The 16,281-nt window shown below is 42.2% G+C and overlaps 1 protein-coding gene across 5 annotated transcripts in view; it reads left to right on the top strand.

The window, feature by feature from the left end:
• GDPD1 (glycerophosphodiester phosphodiesterase domain containing 1) overlaps window positions 1-16,281 on the top strand; it is a 59,939-nt gene that overhangs the window by 10,284 nt on the left and 33,374 nt on the right. For 3 of the 5 annotated variants that reach the window (XM_005583866.4, XM_074019110.1, XM_045376073.3), the window contains exon 2: window positions 3,168-3,210. The exons of 1 other annotated variant lie outside the window; for it this stretch is intronic. In XM_005583866.4, the coding sequence (XP_005583923.1) occupies window positions 3,168-3,210 (43 nt within the window). Of the gene's footprint in view, window positions 1-3,167; window positions 3,228-16,281 lie in introns of all 5 variants that reach the window. One more of the 5 variants, XM_074019108.1, reaches the window with a different exon arrangement.

Below are 16,281 nucleotides of genomic sequence, written 5' to 3'. Positions count from 1 at the left end.
CGATGAAGTTAAAATGACGGGAACTGTGAATATTGAACAGGCCAGTTGCAGAATTTTTTTTTTTTAGACGGAATTTCACTCTTGTTGCCCAGGCTGGAGTGCAATGGCACGATCTTGGCTCACTGCAACCTCCACCTCCCGGGTTCAAGCAATTCTCCTGCCTTAGCCTCCCGAGTAGCTGGGATTACAGGCATGCGCCACCATGCCCGGCTAATTTTGTATTTTTAGTAGAGACGGGGTTTCTCCATGTTCGTCAGGCTGGTCTTGAACTCCCAACCTCAGGTGATCCACCTGCCTTAGTCTGCCAAAGTGCTGGGATTACAGGTGTGAGCCACCATGCCTGGCCCAGTTGCAGAAATTTAAGAGAAGACATGGCATTACATTTTTAAAGACTAATGGTGATTAGCATCCGCTGGTCATGAAGCAGCAAAGAAATTTATTGACAAGTTTGCCAGGGTCATTGCTGTTGAAAATCTGACACAAGAACAAGTCTATAATCCTGATGAAACAACACTCTTTTGGATTATTGCTCCAGAAAGACACTGACTGTTGCTGATGAGATGCAAATTAAGGATGCCAATGACAGAATAACTGTGTTAGGATATGCTGATGCAGCAGGAATGCATAAGTGTAAACTTGCTGTGGTAGGCAAAAGCTTCCTTCCTCACTGTCTTCAAGGAGTGAATTTCTTACCAGTCCGTTATGCTACCAAAAAGGCATGCACGGATCACCAGGGACATCTTTTCTGATTGGTTTCACAAACATTTTGTACCAGCGGCTCATGCTCACTGCTGGGAAGTTGGACTGGATGACAACTGCAAGATTTTGTTACTCCTTGACAACTGTTCTGCTAATCCACCAGCTGTCTTTCTCATCAAATATAATGTTTATGCCATGTACTTTCCCCTAAACATGACTTTATTAATTCCATGTGAGCAGGCTATGCTTGGATCAATGAGAGTAAATATAAAAACATTTGCTTGTGCTAGCAGTAATGAACAGAGGTGTGAGTGTGAAATATTTTTTCTTTTTTAAGTTTTTTAATTTAAAATTAAGACAACTGCAAATTGTCCCCATGGATGACTAACATAGTGACTCCTTTGCTTTCTGATGGTTCAGGGAACACAAACTTTGTTTCATGCATAAAATTATTTAAAATTATTTTTGCTGTGTTGCCCGGGCTGGTCTCAAACTCCTGGGCTCAAGCGATCTTTCTACCTCAGCTTCCCAAAGTGCTAGGATTATAGGCATGAGCCACCATGTCCTGCCAGAAAGTTTTCAAAAGGAGTTTAGCATGAAGAATGTCTTGTATACTGTTGCCAGTGCTTGGAAATCAGTGAATAAAGACAAATTTGTGCATGCCTGGCACAACTCTGGCCTTTGACTATGTTTAGTGATGATAATGAACAAGTTGGTGACTTTTAAGGATTCCATATGTCGACAAAGTGAGAAAAAAATGATGTCTGACCTCTTTACATATACAAAAAATTGCCTTCAGAATTTGTCAGTAAACAGAAAGAAGTGGATATCAAAGAAGTTTTTAACATTGATCATGAGGTTCTAGTTGTTCATTAATTGACCAATGATGAAATAGCCGAAATGGTTCTGAATCAAGGTTATTATGATAATAGACATTATAACAATGAAGATGATGTTAACATGGCAGAAAAAGTGCCCATAGACAACGTGATGAAAATACATGATGAGCTTATTGAAGGGCTAGAGCAGGGTGCATTCATAACAGGACAATAAATCCTGTTTGTTTATAAAATCAAAGAGACTTTTAAGACAAAAACTTGTTAGTAAGGCACATGACTCTGGAGAAAACATTTTAAAAAGCCATCTAGCAGAATGCCCCCTCACCCCTAGAGGACCCACTTCCTGGTCCTTCAGCTGCTTCTGATGTTTCTTCTCACTTGAAAAAAAAATACAGTGTATGGTAATTTTTTAATCAAAACACAGTGAGACTGGATGCAGTGGCTCACACCCATAATCCCAGCACTTTAGGAGGCCGAGGTGGGCGGATCACTTGAGGCCAGGAGTTCAAGACCAGCCTGGCCATCATGGCAAAACCCCATCTCTACTAAAAGTATAAAAATTAGCCAGGTGTGGTGGCGCACACTTGTAATCCCAGCTACTTAGAATGCTAGGGCACAAGAATCACTTGAACCTTTGAGGTGGAGGTTGCAGTGAGCCCAGATCATGCCACTGCACTTCAGCCTGAGCAACAGAGTGATGATCTGTCTCCAGAAAAAAACAAAACAAAACAATGAGACAGGTGGAGACTGAACACCTGCCTTTTTTGTTGCTGTTTTTAACAACTGATACAGGTATTCTGATGATGCTACTATGTTACTTAGTTACCCTGAACATATTATTTTTTCATTGCATTAGTGGTATTTCATATTTTTTACTGTTACGTATTTATGTATGAGTAAGTGTAAGAAAATGCTTATTGGTAGCCTATAAATTCAGTCAAGAATGATGGTGATGCCAAACAACCACAGATTGTGCTCATGAATGACTAAGAGAGTGGCTCCTTTGCTTTCTGATGTTCAGTGTACACAAACTCTGTTTCATGCATAAAATTATTTAAAATATTGTGTAAAATTACTTTCAATCTATCTGTATGAGGAGTATATGAAAACGAAATAAATTTTGTTTAGACTTGGGTCCTATCCCCAAAATCTCTCATTTTATATATATGCAAATATTCCAAAATCTAAAGAAGTCAGAAATACAAAACACTTCCGGGCCCAAGCATTTTGGATAAGGAATACTGAACCTGTACCATTACACTCTTTAAAACACTTGTACACTTTGGGAGGCCGAGACGGGCGGATCACGAGGTCAGGAGATTGAGACCATCCTGGCTAACACGGTGAAACCCCGTCTTCACTAAAAATACCAAAAAAATTAGCCTGGCGTGGTGGTGGGCGCCTGTAGTCCCAGCTGTTTGGGAGGCTGAGGCAGGAGAATGGCGTGAACCTGGGAGGCGGAGCTTGCAGTGAGCTGAGATGGTGCCGCTGCATCCAGTCTGGGTGACAGAGCGAGACTCTGTCTCAAAAAAAAAGATAAAAAAGTCAGGATTCATTAGGTGTATCTTATTAAAAATAACTTCAGGAAAATTAAAATGTTCAAAATAAGTAAAGTTCAAATTTTCACAGGTGCTGGAGAAAATTTGGAGAATACAATGGCAGCCTTTCAGCAGTAAGTATGTAAAAAAGGTAAAAAGTACTCTTTTCTTTTACAGTTTGCAGGCTTTCTTTAAAGTGATGATGATTCACAAAGTGAGGATAGTGTAAGTGTGGCATCAGTTTGTGATAGTTGTTTCTATTTTGTTAAATTTTTTTTTTTTTTTAAATTAGTTGGTCAGAAGTGTTGCAAAGAGTGTTTGGCTTCTGTATTACTGAAAAAGCAGATGGGAGTTTAGGGTAATCAAAAGATACTATAGTTACAAAGCTGAAATAAGACATTTGTAACAAGGAATGTTCTGTGTATAATGCTAATTAGTCTTGGAGAGAAAGAGAAAATGAAACAACTGTTACAGTGGCTGCTATTTATGAATAGGATTATGTGTCTTTGTACCCAGTAATTTTTGTACAGAACTGAACCTGCAATCTGGTTTCTTCTTGGAAGCCTCATGAGTGTTGATCTTTTTTACCAAATAAAATACATTTTTAAAATTCCTATTTATAAATTATTTCATATAAGTGTCTTTTAGAGCAACTCACAGAGAAGCAGCAGGAGAAACAGGAATGAAAACTAATTAATACCTCGTTCTTTGTCTTAGAGTCAATGGTTATCATCAGTCTGTGGTAATCGTGAGAACACTGTTTTCCCTGAAAAATAAAGCAGAGAATGTGAAAAGTTAAACCCAATGAAAGACATTACCGATCCATAATTAGTAAGATCCATATTTAGTAAGATAAATATTTTCTTATATAATTGTGGAGCCATTTTAATGTATATAATTGGGACTAAGAAATTTGGAAAATTTGACTTCACTTTTTGTTCTGCTTCTCGTCGTTCAAAGACACCTTAGAGATTATTTTTCTTATTGTTATTAGATACAAAGCTATTGTTTTTTCATGTTCTAGTTTCACCTAAATCCTATCTTCCTTGTATTTGTCATCTCTTACTCTTCCTGTTCTATACTATGATGCCTTTTGTTTATGATCTCAAGAGCCTCTTACAAAAATGTAAAATTTTGGCCGGGCATGGTGGCTCACACCTGTAATCTCAACACTTTGGGAGGCCAAGGTGAGGCAGGTGAATCACCTGAAGTCCGGAGTTCGAGATCAGCCTGGCCAACATGGTGAAACCCTGTCTCTACTAAAAATACAAAAATTAGCTGGGCATGGTGGTGCATGCCTGTAATCCCAGCTACTTGGGAGTCTGGGGCATGAGAATTGCTTGAATCCGAGAGGCAGAGGTTGCACTGAGCGGAGATTGCACTGCTGCACTCCAGCCTGGGCAATAGAGTGAGACTCTGTCTTAAAAAAAAAAGTAAAATTTTTCCTCCTATCACAGACCATGAAATGGACTATTTTAATTTAAATACTTTATTTATTTTCTCTACTTAGATTACATATCTGGCTAGCTAGCCATAACTAAATATAGATGTATAATTTTTTTTTTTCTTTTTTGAGACAGAGTCTCGCTCTGTCGCCCAGGCTGGAGTGCAGTGGCCAGATCTCAGCTCGCTGCAAGCTCCGCCTCCTGGGTTTACGCCATTCTCCTGCCTCAGCCTCCTGAGTAGCTGGGACTACAGGTGCCCGCCACCTCGCCCAGCTAGTTTTTTGTATTTTTAGTAGAGACGGGGTTTCACTGTGTTAGCCAGGATGGTCTCGATCTCCTGACCTCGTGATCCGCCCGTCTCGGCCTCCCAAAGTGCTGGAATTACAGGCTTGAGCCACCCCAGCCTAGATATATAATTTTGTGTGTACAAATTCTACAACATATACACACACTATCATATATCATTTGTTGCCCATGAGGTAGGTGATACGTATAACTTGAGAAAAAAACTACTCATAACTTTGAGTGATTTTAGCATTCTTCACACTTAAGGCACATTATTTTATGTTTTCCTCCATATTTTTTGCTAAATTTTTACCAACCACCATTATTTATGAAATTAAAACACTGGGTTATAGAATAAATTATTTTAAAGGATGATGCATTTGAAAAAAATCACAGTTTTTTCTAACCTTTGAAAATTTTGATCCTCTTAACATTTTTTTGATATTTAAAGGATATCTAATTTAAATGGTTTTTACTTGCAAAATACAACATATTTTTCATCTTCAACAGTTTTTATATAGTTTTGTTCAAATAGTAACTACTGAAAAGTACCACAGCCTTCTGTATCATGTGGAAGCTTTCTATAACTTAAAAAAATTTTTTTGGAGATTTTTCTAGTACTTCAGAAGAAGGGAACACCTCTTTCACATGCTACTTTTGTTGTTGTTTGTTGTTTGTTTGTTTGAGACAGAGTGTTGCTGGAGGCTGGAGTGCAATGGCGCGATCTCAGCTCACTGCAATCTCTACCTCCTAGGTTCAAATGATTCCTCTGCCTCAGCTTCCCGAGTACCTGGGATTACAGGCACCTGCCACCTCTCCTGGCTAGTTTTTAGTTTTATTTGTTTATTTTTTAAATAGAGACAAGGTTTTGCTATGCTGCCGAGGCTGGTCTCGAACTACTGACCTCAAGTGATCTGCTCACTTCGGCCTCCCAAAGTGCTGGGTTTACAGGCATCAGCCACTGCACCCAACCTTTCATATGTTATTGTTAATGTTTGTTAGATGTATTTATTTATAAGGCTGCTTATCAACTGACTTAGAAATTTATATAAAACCCCTTTTTTTGAGTTTTTCGTTATTAGTGGTGGTGGTTTGTGTGTGTGTGTTACACATTAGTGCCCTTGCTATGAATACATACTTTTTTTTTATTATACTTGAAAAAATTACAAATATTTTACTGTTAACTGCTAGGAATCTTAGAAGGTTTTTTTGTTTTGTTTTGTTTTCATACTTGTTTCATTGAATAACAAGAAAACACTGTTTAAACATACTATTTTGGCCCATTGCGGTGGCTCACATCTGTAATCTCAGCACTTTGGGAGGCCAAGGCTGGTGGGTCACTGGTGGTCACGAGTTCAAGACCAGCCAGGGCAACAGGGTGAAACCCTGTCTCTAGAAAACGTACAAAAAAAATTAATCAGGCATCATGGTGCAGCCTGTAGTCATAGCTACTCCAGAGGCTGAGGTGGGAGAGGATGACTTGAGCCTGGAAGGTAAAGGTTGCAGTGACCTGAGATGGCTCCACTGTACTCCAGCCTGAGTGACAGAGCCAGACCCTGTCTCCAAAAAATAAATAAACATACTATTTTTAAGGTACTGTATATTAAAATACTAAAGAGTTGTAATATACACTCAGGAAAAGATACATACTATGCTTAAGTATGATATATTCTTGATAGGATGGGTAGTTGAGGGAGAGATAGTAAAAATAAAATGACCAGCTAAAACTTAGACCTTATTTATGTACATATTTGAATACACATTTCACAAAGCATATAAATTTCAAAGTGGAGGTGAAGATGAGGAGATATTAATGACAATATAAATAGTTGGTGTGGGAAGCCTGATTAAAATTAACCAGAAAATCAAAAGGTATTAAGACTAAAAGGGCTATCATTTGAAAACAAGAAGGAGCTATTTTGAAAATGTAGGATCAGCTGGGTGCAGTGGCTCACACCTGTAATCCCAGCACTTTGGGGGACCAAGGCAGGCGGATCACTTGAGATGAGGAGTTCGAGACCAGCTTGGCCAACATGGCGAAACCTCATCTCTACTAAAAATTAAAAAATTAGCTGGGCACAGCCTGGGTAACAGAGCGAGACTCTGTCTCAAAAAAAAAAAAAAAAAAAAAAAAAAGGCCAGTCATGATGGTGGCTCACACCTGTAATCCCAGCACTGTGGGAGGCTGAGTCAAGTGGATCACCTGAGGCCAGGAGTTTGAGACCAGCCTGCACAACGTGGAGAAACCCCTTCTCTACTAAAAATACAAAATTAGCTGGGCATGGTAGCGCATGCCTGTAATCTGAGCTACTAGGGAGGCTGAGGCAGGAGAATCACTTGAACCCAGGAGGCAGAGGTTGCAGCGAGCCAAGATTGCACCATTGCACTCCAGCCTGGGCAACAAGAGTGAAACTCCATCTCAAAAAAAAAAAAGTAATAATTAAAACTGACAAAGAGAAATAATTGTGTCTAACAATGTATGAAATGTCCTTTAATGTGGTTTATAAAATGCTTTCACAAACACCATCTTCCTTAGGTTATGAATATGGCTCTTCTATTATTTCTTTTATTTATTTATTTATTTTCCGAGATGGAGTCTCACTCTGTTGCCTAGGCTGGAGTGCAGTGGCAAGATCTCGGCTCACTGCAACCTCTGCCTCCCAGGTTCAAGTGATTCTCCTGCCTCAGCCTCCGAAGTAGCTGGGACTACAGGCGCGTGCCACCATGCCCGTCTAATGTTTTGTACTTTTAGTAGAGACAGGGTTTCGCCGTGTTAGCCAGGATGACCTTGATCTCCTGACCTCATGATCCGCCTGCCTCAGCCTCCCAAAGTGCCAGGATTACAGGCGTGAGCCACCACACCCAGCCTTCCATTATTTTGTTAGGAGCAGGAATCTTTTCTTACTAATTTCAAAATCCTTAATGCCTAGCTCAGGCTCTGACATAAATAGACACTCACTAGTTGCTTACTGAATGAAATATGGAATGGGACATTCAGGAATAAAGCAGAACATTAGCAAAAGACTGGTGAAGGAGACAGAGCCTCCTTCATAGTAAAGCATAGAAGCAAAAACTAAGAAATTGTGCTATACACATACACACACACAGAGCCACTAAACCCTTGAGTATGTAAGATGTGGTTCTCAAGGGCTAATAAAACGAGGTTATTAAACAGGCCGCCTTAGGAAATACCTGTAGGACAATGTGATCCCTATGGTATTAGCTGGAATGGTAAGGAGAAAGAAGCAAATTGTATTAGCAATAGCTAGAAGTGTAAGTTGGCAGACAGTCAAGGTAATTAATCAGTGACCTGGTTCTCATGATAAATATTTTAGAATATCTACTTAATATGACTATCTATGAAATGGGAATAGTGATACAACCTCAGTGTTGTGAAGAGTAAATGAGATTCAGATAAATTCTTTTAACATGATGCCTATTTTAATTGTTATGCATTGTTTCTGTGGAGTTTCACATTTTGTTTTAGAGCTAGAGTTTTTATTTCTTTTTCTGGAAATGTTGAAACCTTGGCATTTCCAACTTCTTTTTTTTTTTTTTTTTTTTTTGAGACAGAGTCTCCCGCTGTCGCCCAGGCTGGAGTGCAGTGGCCAGATCTCAGCTCACTACAAGCTCCGCCTCCCGGGTTTGCGCCATTCTCCTGCCTCAGCCTCCCCAGTAGCTGGGACTACAGGCGCCCACCACCTCGCCCGGCTATTTTTTTGTATTTTTTAGTAGAGACGGGGTTTCACTGTGTTAGCCAGGATGGTCTCGATCTCCTGACCTCGTGATCCGCCCGTCTCGGCCTCCCAAAGTGCTGGGATTACAGGCTTGAGCCACCGCGCCCGGCGGATCACTTGAACCTGGGGGGCGCAGGTTGTAGTGAGCTGAGATCGTGCCACTGCACTCCAGCCTGGGTGACAGAGTGAGACTCCATCTCAAAAAAAAAAAAATTTTAAAAGGTTAAAAAAATGTTAAATAGAAAAAACTTGCATAATAAGGATATAAAGAAAGAAAATATGTTTGTACAGCTGTAAAATGTTTGTGTTTTAAGGTGTTATTATGAAAGAGTCAAAAAGTTTTTTAAAATTTAAAAGTTTATAAAGAAGTTACAGTAAGCTAAAGTTAAATAGGTTTTTTTTTTTAAATTTTTATTATATTTTTAAGAGACAGGGTCTCACTTTCTCTGCTAGGCTGGAGTACAGTGGCATGATCCTAGCTCACTGCAACTCTGAGCTCCTGGGCTCAAGCAATCCTCCTGCCTCAGCATCTCAAGTAACTAGAACTATGGGGATGTGCCACTGTACCTCCCTAATTTTTAAATTTTTTCGTAAAGATGAGGTCTCTCCATGTTGCCCAGGCTTGTCTCCAACTCCTGACCTCAAGCAGTCCTCCTGGTTCAGCCTCCCAAAGTGCTAGGATTACAGGCATGAGCCACCGTGCCAGGTCTATTTTTAAAATATATTTCATGTTGCCTAAGTATACAGTGTTCATAAGGTCTACAGTACTGTATTAGTAATGTCCTACACCTTCCATTCACTCACCACTCACTCACTGACACCAAAAGCAACTTCCAGTCCTGCAAGCTCCATTCATGATAAGTACCCTAATGCACGTGTACCATTTTAATCTTTTATATCATATTTTAACTGTACCTTTTCTGTGTTTAGACAGATTCACAAGTACTTAACATTGTGTTACATTTGCCTGTAGTATTCAGTACAGTAATGTGCTGTACAGATTTGTGACCACGGAACAATAGGCTATACTCTATAACATAGATGTATAAATACCATCTAGATTTGTGTAAGTGCACTCTGTGATGTTCACACAATGACAAAATTGACCATACATTTCTCAGAAGATACGCCCATTGTTAAGTGGTGCATGACTTTATAATATTTTTATATTATGTGTTGTAAGTATAAACAGAAATATACATTTAGCCCACATAGGTGATTCACAGATAAAATAAGAATCATGTGAGCTAGTGTATTTATTTATTTATTTATTTATTTATTTATTTATTTATTTGAGACAGAGTTTCGCTCTTGTCGCCCAAGCTGGAGTGCAATGGTGCAATCTCGGCTCACTGCAGTCTCTGCCTCCCGGGTTCAAGCAATTCTCCTGCCTCAGCCTCCCGAGTAGCTGAGATTACAGGCATGTACCACTATGCCTGGCTAATTATTTGTATTTTTAGTAGAAACGGGGTTTCATCATATTAGCCAGGGTGGTCTCAAACTCATGACCTCAGGTGATCTGCTGCCTTGGCCTCCCAAAGTGCTGGGATTACAGGCATTAGCCACTGTGCCTGGCCTCTGAGCATCCTTTTAAATACACTAGCTCAGTTGGGTGCTGTGGCTCATGCCTGTAATCCCAGCACTTTGGGAGGCCGAGGCAGACGGATCACCTGAGTTCAGGAGTTCGAGACCACCCTGGCCACATGGTGAAACTTCATCTCTACTAAAAATAGAAAAATTAGGTGGGCGTGGTGGCAGGTGCCTGTAATCCCAGCTACTCGGGAGGCTGAGACAGGAGAATCGCTTGAACCTGGGAGACAGAGGTTGAGTGAGCCGAGATTGTGCCACTGGTCTCTAGCCTGGGCAACAAGAACAAAACTCTGTCTCAAAAGATAAAAATAAAAGAATGCTCAGTGTTTATTAGATTAAATTCCTGCTGTAATTTATTGTTGATGTTGAATAAATTGATGTCAAGAATATTATCTTGTAGATAAGAGATAATATATTCTGGGTTTGTTTGTTCGTTTTTTTGTTTTTGAGACAGAATCTTGCTCTGTCACCCAGGCTAGAGTACAGTGGCGTGATCTTGGCTCACTGCAACCTCCACCTCCTGGGTTCACGAGATTCTTCTGCCTCAGCCTGCCGAGTAGCTGGGATTACAGGCGTGTGCCACCACATCCAACTAATTTTTGTATTTTTAGTAGAGACTGGGTTTTCCCATGTTGGCCAGGCTGGCCTTGAACTACTGACCTCAGGTGATTGACCTGCCTTGGCCTCCCAAAGTGCTGGAATTACAGGTGTGAGCCACCATTCCTGGCTAAGAGATATATTCTTAATGGCAGTATATTTGTTTTTCCATTATAAAATTTTATATTCTAAAAATTCAAACAACTCAAATAATCTATGTGAAGTAAAAAATTGGCCTGCTCACTTTCTTACTCCCATTCTGACTCATCTCACTTATAAGAGGTAACCCCTGTCATGATTTGGCCTTATATCTTTCTATTATTTAAAAAATTTACACATAAACTTTTTTAACAAAACTTTATTTTACATCAGTAGAATCATGATTGATGCAGAAGTTTTTGCTCCTTAGTTCAGCTAAAACCAGGTTCTTGTCACACAACCAGGAAAGATTAGGCACACAGACACATTCAAAGGTGAGGAGAGCAGGAATTTATTAAAAGAAAGCTCTCAGCAAAAAAAAAGGAGTCCTGCTAACAGGCTCCCACCTCATAGACTGATCACCAGGTCACCACACGTGAGCTGAAGAGCTGAAGAGGCTCCTCACCCCTGCACGAGGGACGAATGCTCCACCCCCTCCCTGCAGCACACATGTGGGCATTATTCAGAAAGAATCCGTCGAGAGGCTGGGCATGGTGGCTCACACCTGTGATCCCAGCACTTTGGGAAGCGGATCACCTGAGGTCAGGAGTTTGAGACCAGCTTGGGCAACATGGTGAAACCCCTTCTGTACTCAAAATACAAAAATTAGCCAGGCGTGGTGGCAGGCACCTGTAATCTCAGCTACTTGAGAGGCTGAGGTGTGGGAACTGCTTGAACCCGGAAGGCAGAAGTTGCATTGACCCAAGATCGTGCCACTGAACTTCAGGCCAGGTGACAGAGTGAGACTCTGTCTACAAGAAAAAAAAAAAAAAAAAATTAGTTAGGAAAAGGTGGGCAGGCCGGGCGCGGTGGCTCTTGTCTGTAATCCCAGCATTTTGGGAGGCCAAAGAAGGTGGATCACCTGAGGTCAGGAGTTTGAGACAAGCCTGGCCAACGTGGTAAAACCCTGTCTCTACCAAAAATACAAAAATTAGGTGGGCATAGTGGGGCGCCTGTAATCCCAACTACTTGAGAGGTTGAGGCAGGAAAATCGCTTGAACCCAGGAGGTGGAGGTTGTGGTGAGCCGAGACTGTGCCATTGCATTCCAGCCTGGGCAACAAGAACGAAACTCAATCCCCAAAAAAAAAAAAAAAAAAATGTGAGCAAACAGGGGCAGTTCTCCCTCTGGGCTGCAGTTTTGTCCTGGACCAACAGTTCAGTCTTTCAGCCACCAGGCTGTTTTAGGCTTGAAGGTGGGGTTCCACCAGGGATCCTTGGCTGTCTCCTGTCTCTATCATCATACCTATTTTAAAATTCAGATATACCCCAACAATGCTATTCCATGTGAATTCTATTCTTTGAAATGACTACATATTACATACTATGGATTTGGATCATGATTGATAAACACTTAGGTGCCTTCTGAGTTAGAATTAATTAAAATTTAAAATATTAATAGATGTTGATAACGATAACATGGCTCCATTCCCCTCATTTAGAAATATATTGAGTACCTACAATGTGCCCAACACCATAAACATTAGAAAATATGGAATAGACATAGTCCCTTCTATTAGTGGCAGTGAATCCATAGGGGTCTGCAGCAACCTCGTTTCTTGCCGCAGAAGAAAAAATTTGACTGAGGGCATAAGGCATAAGGAGAGACCAAGGCGAGTTTTACAGCAAGAGTGAAAGGTTATTAAAAAGCTTTAGAGCAGGAATGAAAAGAAGTAAAGTACATTTGGAAGAGGGCCAAGTGGTGACTTGAGAGATCAAGTGCCCAGTTTGACCTTTGACTTAGGGTATTATATTTTGGCATACTTCCGGGGTTTTGTGTCCCTTCTCCCTTGATTCTTCCCTTGGGATGGGCTGTCTGCTTGCACAGTAGCCTGCCGCTACTTGGGAGGGGCCACATGTGCAGTGTGTTTACTGGAGTTGTACGCATGCTCTCTTGAGGCATTCTTCCCTTACCAGTTGAATGCTCCTAGAAGATCACATACCAGTAAAACTCCGCCATTTTGCCTCTTTAGTGTGCATGCTTGAGCCCACTTGCCCAACTCCTGAGATCTTAGGAAGCTGATCCCCAGTTTCAGTTTTTTCTATTATATCTACTGGGAGACTGCCTTTTCCTGGTGCCCACTGCAACTTATTATTATTATTATTACTTTTTGAGACAGAGTGTTGCTCTGTTGCCCAGGCTAGAGTGCAGTGGTGTGATCTCGGCACACTGCAACCACTGCCTCCCAGGTTTAAGCGATTCTCCTGCCTCAGCCTCCTGAGTAGCTGGGATTACAGGCACACACCACCACACCTGGCTAATTTTTGTATTTTTAATAGAGACGTGGTTTTGCCATGTTGGCCAGGCTAATCTCAAACTCCTGACCTCAGGTGATCTGCCCGCCTTGGCCACCCAAAGTGCTGGAATTACAGGCATGAGCCACCATGACAAGCCTCTCAAATCTTAAGTTTATAACCCAGTGAATTTTAACATATGGGTACACCTTTGTACCACCCAGATAAAGATTTAGAATATTTCTAGCACCGCGGAGGGCATCAGTGTTACCTTTTGCAGGCAATACTCACTCCTTGCCCCTAGATAACCATTGTTCTAATTTCTTTTCCTTCCCTTCCTTCCCTTCCTTCCCTTCCTTCCTTCCTCCCTCCCTCTCTTTTTCTTTTTTTCGTGTGTGTGTGTGTGTGTGTGTGTGTGTGTGTGTGTGTGTGTGTGTGGGTGTGTGTGACAGGGTCTCGCTCTGTAGCCCAGGCTGGAGTACAGTGAAGCAATCTCGACTCACTGTGACCTCTGCCTCCCAGGGTTCAAGCAATTCTCCTGCCTCAGCCTCCCAAGTAGCTGGGATTACAGGCAGGCACCACCATGCCCAACTAATTTTTACATTTTTTAGTAGAGATGAGATTTTGCCAGGTTGGCCAGGCTGGTCTTCAACTCCTGACCTCAGGTGATCCACTCACCTCAGCCTCCCAAAGTGCTAGGTTTACAGGCATGAGCTACCATGTTCAGCCTCACTGTGGTTTTCATATACATTTCTCTAATGAATTTTGATGTTGAATATCTATTTCATATGCTTATTGGACATTTGGAAATCTTCATTTGTGAAGTGACTTTTCTTTTTTTTTTTTTTTTTTTTTTGAGACGGAGTCTTGCTCAGTCGCCCAGGCTGGAGTGCGGTGGCCCGATCTCAGCTCACTGCAAGCTCCGCCTCCTGGGTTCTCGCCATTCTCCTGCCTCAGCCTCCCAAGTAGCTGGGACTACAGGCGCCCGCCACCACACCCGGCTAGTTTTTTGTATTTTTAGTAGAGACGGGGTTTCACCATGTTAGCCAGGATGGTCTCGATCTCCTGACCTCGAGATCCGCCCGTCTCGGCCTCCCAAAGTGCTGGGATTACAGGCGTGAGCCACCGCGCCCGGCCTGTGAAGTGACTTTTCAAGTTTTTGTCTATTATTTTGTGTATTGTGTTTCTGAGAAAGACATTTCAGGCAGAGGAAGTAGTGAGACGGCATGGAGTGGCTTGAAATGTAAACTGTAAGGTGGGGAGGAGGTGTAGAGAGCTAATATTATTATCACTGATTTATACATAAGAAACTGCAACATAAAGAAGCTAAATAACTCACTTGAATAAGTGGGAGAGCCAGTATTTAAATTTAGGCTCCAGTGTCTGTGCTCTTAACCACTGCAATACGCTGTCTCTAAAATACATAGGGGTGGCCGGGCGCGGTGGCTCAAGCCTGTAATCCCAGCACTTTGGGAGGCCGAGACGGGCAGAACACGAGGTCAGGAGATCGAGACCATCCTGGCTAACACAGTGAAACCCCGTCTCTACTAAAAAATACAAAAAAATAGCCGGGCGAGGTGGCGGGCGCCTGTAGTCCCAGCTACTCGGGAGGCTGAGGCAGGAGAATGGCGCAAACCCGGGAGGCGGAGCTTGCAGTGAGCTGAGATCCAGCCACTGCACTCCAGCCTGGGCGACATAGCCAGACTCCGTCTCAAAAAAAAAAAAAAAAAAAAAAAAAAAAAAAAAAAAGATTATCTGGTCTGGACTAATCCTTTTATTTATTTATTTATTCATTCTTTTTTTTTTTTTTTTTTTTTTTTGAGACGGAGTCTCGCTCTGTCACCTAGGCTGGAGTGCAGTGGCCGGATCTCGGCTCACTGCAAGCTCCACCTCCCGGGTTCACGCCATTCTCCTGCCTCAGCCTCCCGAGTAACTGGGACTACAGGCGCCCACCACCTCGCCCGGCTAGTTTTTTTTGTATTTTTTAGTAGAGACGGGGTTTCACCGTGTTAGCCAGGATGGTCTCGATCTCCTGACCTCGTGATCCGCCCGTCTCGGCCTCCCAAAGTGCTGGGATTACAGGCTTGAGCCACCGCGCCCGGCCTATTTATTCATTCTTTTAGAGATGGGGTCTTACTATGTTGCCCAGGCTGGAGTGTAGGGGCTATTCACAGGCATGATTATTGCACAATACAGCCTCCAACTCCTGGCCTCAAACGATCCTCCCACCTCAGCCTCTTGCTTAGCTGAGAGTACAGTCTTTTGTTGTTGTTGTTGTTTTTTCCCAGACAGGGTCTCACTCTGTCACCCAGGCTGGGGTGCGGTGGTGCAATCTTGGCTCACTTCAATCTCCGCCTCCTGAGCTCAAGCGATTCTCATGCCTCAGCCTTTTGAGTAGCTGGGATAACAGGCATGTACCACCAAGCCCCAAAAATTTTTGTATTTTTGGTTGAGATAGGGTTTCACCACGTTTTCCATGCTGGTCTTGAACTCCTGGCCCCAAGTGAACTGCCCGCCTTGGCCTCCCAAAGGGCTTGAATTAGAGGGGTGAGCCACTGCGCCTGGCCAGTCTTTATTTTGTTTATTTTTTAAATTTTGTTTTGTCATGTTAAAATATACGTAATATAAAGTTGACTGATTCTTTTTTTTTTTTTTTTTGAGACGGGGTCTCGCTCTGCCGCCTAGACTGGAGTGCAGTAGCGGGATCTCAGCTCACTACAAGCTCCGCCCCCCGGGTTCACGCAATTCTCCTGCCTCAGCCTCCCGAGTAACTGGGACTACAGGCACCCGCCACCTCGCCCGGCTGTTTTTTTTTTTTTTTTTTTTTTTTGTATTTCTTAGTAGAGACGGGGTTTCACCGTGTTAGCCAGGATGGTCTCAATCTCCTGACCTCGTGATCCGCCCGTCTCGGCCTCCCAAAGTGCTGGGATTACAGGCTTGAGCCACCGCGCCAGGCCAAGTTGACCGATTCTTAATGCCCAACGGGCTCTTCTGCATAGATAAAACCAGTTCACTGAGACAATGGTTTTACAGTAAAGAAAGTTTAATTATTGCAGGGCCAGCCAAGCAGAAAGACAGGAGATATTTCTCCAATTTGCCTTTTTGAAAGCTTGGAGGCTG

This window comes from Macaca fascicularis, chromosome 16 (assembly GCF_037993035.2).
Source record: "Macaca fascicularis isolate 582-1 chromosome 16, T2T-MFA8v1.1".
NCBI lineage: Eukaryota > Metazoa > Chordata > Mammalia > Primates > Cercopithecidae > Macaca > Macaca fascicularis.
This window is presented reverse-complemented; position numbering and strand designations above follow the sequence as displayed.